The sequence below is a fragment of the Onychostoma macrolepis genome, chromosome 22 (genome assembly GCF_012432095.1).
Source record: "Onychostoma macrolepis isolate SWU-2019 chromosome 22, ASM1243209v1, whole genome shotgun sequence".
NCBI classification, from domain to species: Eukaryota; Metazoa; Chordata; class Actinopteri; order Cypriniformes; family Cyprinidae; genus Onychostoma; species Onychostoma macrolepis.
The window spans coordinates 15520221-15531911 of NC_081176.1; the positions used below are offsets into that span (position 1 = coordinate 15520221).

At 32.3% G+C, this 11691-nt stretch overlaps 1 protein-coding gene across 10 annotated transcripts in view; it reads left to right on the forward strand.

Annotated features, from left to right (window-relative positions):
* Window positions 1–11238, forward strand: part of LOC131529757 (R3H domain-containing protein 1) — a 43710-nt gene extending 32472 nt beyond the window's left edge. For 8 of the 10 annotated variants that reach the window (XM_058759629.1, XM_058759630.1, XM_058759628.1 and 5 more), the window contains 10 exons: window positions 751–993; window positions 1092–1209; window positions 4603–4757; window positions 4842–4993; window positions 5093–5196; window positions 7170–7318; window positions 7402–7549; window positions 8084–8208; window positions 8370–8454; window positions 9920–11238. In XM_058759629.1, the coding sequence (XP_058615612.1) occupies window positions 751–993; window positions 1092–1209; window positions 4603–4757; window positions 4842–4993; window positions 5093–5196; window positions 7170–7318; window positions 7402–7549; window positions 8084–8208; window positions 8370–8454; window positions 9920–10263 (1623 nt within the window). In that variant the 3' untranslated portion in view covers window positions 10264–11238. The remainder of the gene's footprint in view (window positions 1–750; window positions 994–1091; window positions 1210–4602; window positions 4758–4841; window positions 4994–5092; window positions 5197–7169; window positions 7319–7401; window positions 7550–8083; window positions 8209–8369; window positions 8455–9919) is intronic. The other 2 variants (XM_058759638.1, XM_058759634.1) reach the window with 2 other exon arrangements.
* Window positions 11239–11691: the final 453 nt, after the last annotated feature.

Below are 11691 nucleotides of genomic sequence, written 5' to 3' on the forward strand. Positions count from 1 at the left end.
CTCACATAATTTAATAAATGAAATTTCATTTTATTAATTTATTTAACTTTCATTTATTAAATTGATGTGTAAATTTTTTTAAATAAAAAAATATTTTAAAATAAATATACACACATTTAAAACGTATTAAAATCACACATACAATAGTGTAAATTATAAAATTTGAACAAATTAATATTTATTATAGAATGAAATAGCTCCATTTTATATCATTTAATAAATAAATTTAATAAAAACAGTTTTTAGATATCTAAAATGTATAAAATGTACAATGTAATCACATTTAAAATGTAGATTGTAAAATTTATTAATCTAGTTTTTTCTCACATAAATAATCTTTCAATTAAATATTTATGAAATTAATTATTGATCCATATACACATACATTTTAATATATATATATATATATATATATATTAATTTTAATTTAAGAAAAGTAATGTATTAAAATCACATGTAAAATAATGTAGTTTAGAATATATTTTGTAGTTTTTCCTAACAAATATTTTTATTAAATATTTATAATTAAATATACACGCATATTTTGCAGATTTGTAAAAAATGTTGTAAAACCATATTAACCACAAAGTATTTTTTTTTTTTTTTTAATTTTTAAAATAATTATATTGAATTTCACTAAATTATTATTATTTATAATTTTTTTTTTTTTTTGTGAATATTTAGTTAGCTTGACTTCATTCTTTTAAACTAACCTGAGCTGTTCTCTTGTGTATTTGTGTGTTTAAACAGCAACAGGACGGTTTAAGTGCCCAGTTCAGTCAGATGAATCTCGTCCGGCAGCCATCGGGTGATGCTCCGGACCCCCACACGGGCCTCTACCCACAATCCCTGGTGCTCCAGAACCCTCCGCCCACCAGCTACATGCTTCCATCGGCGGGCCAGCCCATGAGCGGCCATGCCTACCCCCATCCCCCAGCCATCAATCAAGCACTCCTGCAGCCGCACGGATACATCCAGCAGCCTGTGCAGCAGGTACAAACACACGTGTACGTTACCCGCGTCATGTGACCGCCAACGCGAGGGTTCAGGATAACACGTGCGCGTGTGTGTGTGTATGTGTGTTTCTGCAGGTGTCGGCGTGTTACTGCGCTCCGGGACAGTATTCGCACTCCAGCCAACACTACAGAGCCATGACGCCGGTACACTACAGCGCCCCCCAAAGTCAGACGCTGCCACCGCAGCAGACAGGTACAAACACGTGCGCTTCCTGTCTGAGTGGGCACTTCCTGCAGGGTTTGTGATTGGAGCGCTGGGAGACGGGGCCGTGTCACTGTATGAGATTCGTAGTCATTCTCACAGTGAACCGGTCTCTTTTCCCAGCCCTCACTCCTCACCTCTCACCTCTGACCTCTGACCTCCACTGTTCTGCTGGCGGATTTTTATTATCGGACACTGAGAAAATATTCATAAAGCACAGTTCAAATCAATCAGGTTGAACCAGAGAAAAACAAACAAATCAATCAATTATTCACTGCCAAAAGGCTATATTCATGATAAACAAACAATTAACAAACAAACAAACAGATAAATATTCATGGCCATATCACCAAAGGCTATATTCATAACGAGCAGTAGTTGTATAAATAAATAAACAAACAAATACATATTCATTCCTTTGTTACCAAAGGCTATGTTTGTGACCAGCAGTTAATATATGCAGACAAACAAACAAACAAAAATATTAATCACCAAATCACCAAAGGATATTTTCATTATTAACAGTACATAATGAACAAATAAATATTAATGGTATTATTATATAATATTCATGACAAACAGTAAGTAAACAAATAATGTTCATTGCTATTTCACCAAAGGCTGTAATCGTGACAAACAAACAAACAATAAATTAAATAAATGTTCATTGCCGTATTAGCAATGGCTATATTCATAATAAACAAACAAACAATAAATTAAATAAATAAATATTAATTGCCATATCAGCAATCATTCTACAACATACTTTTTAAATGTTTTCAGAAATGAGCTTCTTATAATTTATCTGATTATCTTTAAACTAGTTTTTATTACGATAGAAACATGCTAATGAGAGCATCAGAGTGCCTTAGCAACCACATAGCAACACCACGGCAGCCATGCATGTCAGTAAGTGCTGCGTGGGCAGCATCACTCATATTTCCTTCTGTAGATGCAAAACTGTGGCTAGAAATGAAATCAGGCTTTTAGTTTGACAGGTGAGTTTTTATTATATATACATTCAGGTGCCTTGTTTTTAATCTGTACGAACTGATATAAAAAAAAATTAAGAAATAAAGAGAGGATGCAGTGTTGGTGTGTGTGTGTGTGTGTGTGTGTGTGTGTGTGTGTGTGTGAGAAGAGGGGAAAAATCTGACCTGGTCCAAAGTGACATTGAAAGACCCCATTTCACAGGCACTTGAGTGTGTGTGTGTGTGTGTGGGGTGTGGGGGGATGGGGTTGAATGGTCTAAATCGACAGGCTTTTATTCTCTTCACTTTGGCCTTGCAAGGGCAGGTAAAAATAGCTGTGTACTCGAACACACACACACACTCACACTCTCACACACACTCTCACACTCACACTCACACACACACACACACTCTCACACACTCACACTCACACACACACTCTCACACTCACACTCACACACACTCACTCACACACTGGAGAGAAGCCGTCCACTCATCTGTATTGGATCTGATGAGAGCAGAAGCTGAGTGAAGAATCAGTGGAGTTTCGATGATCTACCACCCTGTAGATCACAGTCCACACTAAATCCCTGCTAGCCTTCTGTAATAAAATAATTAATATTATAGGTAATAAAAATACAATTATAGATATATTTAGTAATATTTAATAACATTTATTAAAGATATTGAATGAATACAATATATATAACATTACTAACTATATAGTATTCATTAAATATTTAATAAATGTTATTACATTAAATAATGCCATTCTATTTAACAATAAACATATAAATAAAATATTAATTAATTTTATAGATATTATTATTATTATTATTATTAATACTATTATTATACCGATCATTATAAACCACTGTATTATATTATACATTTTGTTTATACATGTATTCAATGTTATGTATTTATTATTCATTTATTATATATAATATTTAGTAAACATTATTAAATACTAAGAAAATATGAAATGATCAATACCAAATAATATACTTTATATAATTATTATATATAAACCCATATAACAGTATAGAATTTATTTGTAAATGTATTACACATTAAACATTTTATATTAAATGTTTATTGCATTTAATATATGTGACCCTTGGTCTTAAGGGTCAATTTTTCTGAATTGAGATTTATACATCATCTGAAAGCTGAATAAATAAGCTTTGATGTATGGTTTGTTAGGATCAGACAATATTTGGCTGAGATGCAGCTATTTGAAAATCTGGAATCTGAGGGTGCAAAAAAAATCTAAATATTGAGAAAATCGCCTTTTGAAGTTGTCCAAATGAAGTTCTTAGCAATGCATATTACTAATCAAAAATTAAGTTTTGATATATTTACAGTAAGAAATTTACAAAATATCTTCATGGAACATGATCTTTACTTAATATCCTAATGATTTTTGGCATAAAAGAAAAATCAATCATTTTGACCCATACAGTGTATTTTTGGCTATTGCTACAAATATACCCCAGCGACTTCAGACTGGTTTTGTGGTCCAGGGTCACATTTAATAAACATTTATTAAGCATTTTAAATCATTAAACGCAATCAATATTATGAGATATTTATTATTAATTTAGTAAATGTAATATTTAGTAAATATTAAGAAATTATAATACTAAGAAATTATGAAATAATTAATACCTGATAATGTATTTTATATTTATTATTATTATGTATAAACCCATATTACTGTATAGATCGTATGTGTAAATGAATAACATATTAAATATTTTATATTAAATGTTTATTGCATTTAATATTTAATAAACATTAAATCATTAAATGTTAAGTACTACAATAATACAATATTCATTCATTCAAACCAATCATTAAAAACCTATTTATGTATTACTAATTTATGCATTAAATATGGCAATAATATTATTTATACTTATTATTATTTATAAACAGATCATTATAAACCTTATCAGTCTGGCTCGTGAATAATAACATTCATCCAGTCATCGTCACTGATTTTCTCCGAAAATGCAGGTAAATAACCAATTATTCTTATTATGGCTACCATATTGCAGACATTGCAAACTTGCGTGTCTAATTTTCTCGCTGCTTAATGTGCCACAATCCTTAGTCAGCGACTATTTTTCTTCAGAAGCGCTGCCATTTCCTCGCAAACTGAACGGTCTGAGACTCCACGTGCATAAACGTCCATCTGTTCTCGCTCACATTCACAGCGTCTTTTACCTCATTTCAAATATTTTAGTCTTTTCGTAATTAAAATGCGGTTTTAAAAGTTGTTTACAGCTTTAATGTTGCGTAAAACTCTGTTTTTGCACTTTGTCCCTAATGTTTTGCTTCCAGATGTTGTTTGTTCGTCGTTGGCTGTTGTTTATGCTAATGCCTTGCCGTCTTGATGTGTTTTCAGGTTTCCAGACAGTCATGCCCGCTCAACCTCCAAGCTACCAGGGCATGATGGGAGTTCAGCAGACTCAGAACCAATCGCTGGTCGGCTCTCAGGCCGGAATGGCCAATCAGATTCAGAGCGTGATGGTGCAGTATCCCACAATGTCTCCGTATCAGGTATCAAAGTGCTGCATTTCATGCGTCTCTTGATGTTTTTTGGTTTTTCAGTGATTTTGATGAGGTGACGTGTGTGTTTGTCAGGTGTCTGTGCAGCAGGGTTCTCAGAGCGTTCCTCAGGCAGCCTATCAGCAACAGATCTTGCTGCAGGGACAGACCAATCAGACGCCAGCACCCTCCACCAGCATGCAGATGTATTACAGCATGATGCCGCCGACGCAACACTCTAGCATCAGGTAATACATGCATCCAGTTGTCAACCAATCAGATTTAAGCATTGCTGAATGTGATTGGCTCTGTACTGTGTCTCATGTGAACTTCCTGTGTGCGTGCAGTTCAACCGTTGGCTTCCTCCCTCCGCCGGGTTCAGAGCAGATGCAGTTTCCCAGACCGCCCTCTCCCTGCGGCTCTCAGCCAATCACAGGCCAGCAGTGCACAGGTATGACAACCAATCACAAAACAACTAGAAAAAGTAATAAGCCAGTGCATTTTTTCACATTAAAAAAAAAAAAAAAATATATATATATATATATATATATACACACATATATATATATATATATATATATGTATATGTATATGTGTGTGTGTATGTATGTGTGTGTGTGTGTATATGTGTATATACTGTTTTAATATCCAATTTATTAATTATTTTCAATATATTTTGAATATACACACATTTATTTTATTTTATTTGTCACACTTGATTATAAAATGCACCGGGTGAAAATTGCGTTAAGAAACACAAAACACACATCACATTACTCACTCATCATATAACTTGCATTTAGAACAAAAATAATAAAACTGATAACAAAAAATGGGTTTTATTCCAGAAAATACAGTATCCATAATTGAAAATTAAAATATAATTTTAAAATGAATGACTAAATATGAACTAAAAATAGTAGTAATTTAATAATAATTAAATACTTAATAGTAATTTTTTCTAGAATTTTTTTTCTCTTGATCATTTCTTGGTTCTCTATGTAAACTTTTTTTAATGGTGAAAACTGAAACTCGCATCTAAAGGTTAATGAATATAGCCCTGCGTCATTTACTAATGGCAGGTATTTTTTAATTAGATATTAAGTCTTTGCACATCTCTCAGTTAATAAGCTGAGTGCATATAATGAGCTTTGAGCGGTTTATTTCTCATTTTCAAAATGTTTTACTTAGCCGTTTAATTAAATGTTGTTTACAATTCTGGTTTCTGCTCGTGCCTTACGGCGTTTGTGAAGAGCTCATCACACGTTTGAGAAGCAGTGAGAACAATCAATGTTTATTTGAATAAACCTCAGTGTTAATGAACGCTCAGCTGGTGTGTGTGTGTGTGTGTGTGTGAGGTGATGATTATGTTGCTGAAGAAGAGGGTGTTTTTAATGAGGAAGAGGCAAGATCCACACACTCTTTGACCTTTCACTGTTTAATAAAGCACTTTAATTGGTCGGTGTGTGTGTGCATTGTGTGCAGCAGTTCCTCATTTTTGTCTGTTATTGAATAATTCAGTAGCAAACATTGTATTTCTAACACCAGGGATGATATATGTCTGCACTAGTGAAGATTCACAACTCTAAAGGTTAATAAGAATAATACTGCAGTATGTGTGCATGAGATATAATAATATTAAGAATAAGAGAACGTGACATGTAAACAATTTAATGAGTCTGTTTGACTGATTACATTTAAATTAGTGTTAGACAAATGTATTCATATATAAATTAATATTTATTATATATAATATGTGATACAATTCATATTTTACTAAATATATTTTACACATATACACTGTGTGTACATATGTGCGCACACTTGTAAATAGTTTTTAAACATTTTTCATTTATCTGTAATTTAGATTAAAACATTTTAAAATCATTACTGTTGTCAATTATATTAACTTGCTACACATTTTAGTTTAGCCATTTCTATTTTATTTATTTTATTACGATCTATTTTTCTTACTATTTATTATCAAATTATTTATATTAAATAATACATGTAAATAATGTTAATAAAAATAATACATTAATAAAAGTAACATTTATAATACATTTATTGCATTTCATCACAGTTCGTAATTTAATATTAAAAATATAGTATTAAATGTGTGTATATGTAGTTAAAAAAATTTAGTTAATTTGTTTTTACTGTTTTTACTATTTGATATAATGCATGTTGCTGCATAATTCATCATTTAAAATTAGAAGTAATTTTCTTTTAATTTTAATATATTTATGCATTTTTTAGTAAACATTTTTATTTTAAACATTTTATTTTACTGCAATTCGTAATTTAGTAATGTTATTAATATTTTATGCCTATCTTATATTTCATGTTTATTAATACACTTTATATATTTTAATACACACATTTGAATGTACTTAAATCTCTAGAATGCATTGTGATTTTCAGCTGTGCCTCCACCTCCCCCTGCTGGTGGCGTAGTGATGATGCAGTTGAGCATTCCTCCCAGTCAGCAGCCGAGAGTCCCGTCCCCACCGCACTGGAAACCCAACCGCTACTACAAACCCAGCGACCTGCCGCCGCAGGACACCACACAGGTACAATCACCTGCATCACGTCCCATGTGACCTCATTCTCACATGACGCAACATTCGTAACCTTTCTCTCTCACGCTTTCTAGAATCATCCACAGCAGCTTCTAAGCCCCTCCCCCTCTCCGGCTCCATCACCTGCTCCCGCCCATCTGGCCAATATGAAGGGGCCTCGTCCTGGCCACGCCCCTTTTCCCATCATGCCTCAGTTGTCCCGCCAGTACGCTCCAGGCCAAGGTGAGCCGATCAGAGTGCATCTAAATTTTTATTTTTGGGTATTTTTGGCATATTTCTGATACTTTTGTTATAATTTTTTACATTTTGCATATTTTTGGTATATATTTGGTATATTTCTGGTATTTTTATTATGTTTTGGTACATCCTGCATTTTTATGTTTCGGTATATATTTGGTATAATTTTGGTATATCTTGTAGATTTTTGGGATATATTTGGTATGTTTTTGTATATTGTAAAATTTAGTATATTTTTGCATATTGTACAGTGTATTTTTGGTATTTTTATGTTTTGGTACATCTTGCATATTTTTATATATCTAGTATATTTGTGTATTTTGGTAATTTCCAGTATATTTTTGGTATTTTGTTTAAAAAAAAAAATTGTACATTTGTTATATATTTAGTATGTTTTTTTAATATATATATTTTTGGTATGTTTCTGCTGTATTTTGACATTTTTTGTTATATTTTGGTATATATTGTATATTTTTGGTATAGTTTAGATGGATAACGTTGGTGTTGGTGTGTCCACAGGTGATGGCAGGTATCCTCCTCTGATTGGGCAGCCCCTCCAGTATAACCCCCCCATCAGACCCCCACTAATGCACGGCTCTCATGTGGTCAACCACCACCATCATCATCATCTTCATCACCACCAGGTTGAACATACACACACACTGTTCTCACACTCAAGATCAGGTGATCTAACGACATTAATGCACATCTAGCATCATCTTCATCGCCATTGTCATGTTAAACACGGGACTTTCTCATTCTTCATGCACATCGGCTTACGTTCAGCTCTGTTGTCGTGTCTCAGGGTCCTGTGGGTGTCCGGCACGGCATGCGCAGTCGAAGACCCACAAAGAAATCACTGTCTACTGACATGAGTACAGGAGAAATGGGTATGAAAATCTGAATTATGAACATGCGGTTAGATATAGATTGAATTTGATGCTTAAAAGACCACATTTACAACTCGTTTAAAATATTAATGAGTCAGTGTTTGAAGTGTTTTCACTTTAAGGACATTACTAAAATGATTTAATCAGAAACATAAACACATTGGGTGATACTGAATATTTAAAACGTATCCAAAATGATGTTGTGGGGTTTTTGCCTTGTAATTTAAAATTATGTTTAGTATGAGAGTGTTATGAAAGATGTTTTAAGAGCATCTTTGATTTAATCATGTCAACATGCATGTGCTGTGAATTGTTATATTACCTTTATATAATTTAAATATAATTTAATATAGTGCAAATGTATGGAAAGTATTATGGAAAAAAAATCACACTTTTCTGTAAATCCATATAATTAGCTAATGTTGATTTAATGCGTGCGTGTGTGTGTGTGTACACTGGCGCTCTAAAGTTTGGGATCAGTAAGATTTTTAATGTTTTCTTTTTTAAGGGAGTCTGTTCTGCTCATCAAGGCTGTCTTTATTCGATCAAAAATACGGAAAAAACAGTAATATTGTGAAATCTTATTGCAATTTCTAATATTGGTTTCCAATTTCATTATACTTTAAAATATAATTTATTTCTGTGATGCAGCGCTGAATTTTCAGCATCATTACTCCAGTCTTCAGTATCATTACTCCAGTCTTCAGTGTCACATGATCCTTCAGAAATCATTCTAATATGCTGATTTATTATGAGTGTTGAAACTGTTGTGCTGCTTCATATTGTTTTTTGGAACATGTGATACTTTTTTCTTTGATGAATACAAAGTTAAAAAGAGCAGCATTTGTTCAAAATAGTAAACACTTGTATTGTTAGTAAATATTTCTGACTTTTTTATTCAACATCCCTCCTGAATAAAAGTATTAATTTCTTAAAATTCTTCTTTTTAACTTTTTATTAATCAGAGCATCCTAAAAAAAAAATCACAAAAGCCCCCACATTGATATATGCAGTTAAAATGGAATTAAACCATATTTACTTATTTATTTATTTAATATAAACTTCAAAAATAAAATAAATATTAAAAAAATTGTGTATTTATTTATTGGAGCTCATCCTATATGTGTACACTAATGAATGAATACAGAAATATTGAGATAGATTAAATATTGTCATATGTAAACAGAAATAAATATATAAGTTCTATATTTAATGTGTATGTAATGTGTATATATAAAAATAAAAACATTTGGTATTACAATACTGGTATTAAAATTGGTATGTAATATAAATGTAATGTATTTAAATTAAAACTGGTAATAAAATTTACCTTTTTTTTTAAATAATAATAATACAAAATATTATAATTTTTTTTTTTTAAGTTAATCTGAATAAGTGCATGAATCACTACGACTTTTGTTAAACATGATCAGTTTTTCACTAAAATGTTTTTTTGTGTGTCCAGACATCGGCCGTGTTTTGGAGGTGACAGACCTTCCGGCTGGCATCAGTCGATTGGAAGCGGACTCTATACTGGCAGAACTGAGCAAAGTTGGCGCTCTCATTAAATGGCTGCCCAAATCTTCGTCCCCCAGCCAATCAGAGGGAGCGGACGTTATGAACTCTGACCCTCCCAAACCGCCCCCTCATGACCTGGCGTCCACGTACACCATCCTGGCCTTGTTCTCGTCGAAATACATGGCGCAGAACGCGCTTCATAAACTCAGCTGCTCCATCACCAAATTCAAACTGAGAACTAGCAAGGAACATAACGAACAGCACACGCTCGCCAGATCCAGCTCTCAGTGAGGCCACGCCTTCCTCTCTCTCTCCACCAATCACCACCATTGCCTCAGGCTCACTTCCTGCCATTTCAGTCACACCTTCCTGGGTTTTTTTTGTTGTTTGTTTGTTTTTGCACCACTATGGCTTGATCAAAACGGGTTTGTTACTTTCGAATGGGGTTTTCACGCTAGTTTGTTTAAAAAATTCTAATGTTGTAGTTAAATTGTTCTTTCACGGTTTCAGACAAAATTATCTAGCTTTATTTACACTAAACCAAAACGAATTCAAATGAAACATGTTTGGCTTGTTTTTCTGTTCATCCTGAATAGATCAGGATCGCAAAACTGAAACCAGAGCACGCTGTTTGGGGTTTTTATCGCAAATGTCACATCATACGAAAAAAATCGCTCTTTTATTTTTTCTTAAACAAATGGAAATAAACAACCAAACATGCTACAACTGACCCATGAACATGAAGACGGGACACAAGGGAACACTTTTCGACCTGTGCCTTTGAGCAGGGACGCACTGTTTACGCCGAACAACGACGAAGCCAGAAAAACAACGTCCAAAAATTTGTAATTTATACTGTAGCCGAATCCAAATAAGCAAGTCTTTTTTTTTTGTCCGAGTGTTGTCTTGGTTTTTGGCTCTTCAGTATGTGGACTGAGTGTTTTTGAATTTTTAACTTAATTTAAACGTTGATGGAAACGGCGCAGTGGCCAAATGGAAGGTTTTATCTCTTTCTTTCTCATTTTCTGTCTTTGGGACGATGGACAGCAGTCCATTTATGGGTTTTTAGAATTCTTATCTCATTAAAAGTCACTGGAATAAAAGTTTGCACTCTCTCTCACGTCTTTTCCCCCTTTTTCTCTCTCTTGCGTTTTTTTTCTCATTTTATTTTCATTGCAAGATGTGTGGACTATGAAAGGCTGTAAAATGTTTGCTGGTGCAAGTTGTTTTTATCTCAGTTTGAAACCAATAAATGTTTACACATGATGGTTTTCCACCTCTTTAACATTCTTATTGACTACAAAAAAAAAAAAAAATACATATTTCAAATATATATTTGATAATTATATTTTGCATAATGTTAAAGTGAATATATATATATATATATATATATATATATATATACATTTTGATTTCAGATATATTTTATAATTCTGTGTATATTTTAATTTAAAATATTTTAAATATATATAGCTTAAATAAATAACTAAAGAATGTGTATATATATGCATATTTCCCAATTGTGACAATTCATGTCATTAACAGCATAACTTGTATTTTACTCCCAATTTGTTAAAAAAAAAAAACGTTTTAAAATATTTTTTTATATTTTAATTCCATGTATCTTTTAAATTTAAAATAAATAAATGTAAAAATATATATTTATATTAATATTTTTTAATACATTGAAATTACAATTTTTTTTTTTTTTTTTAAATA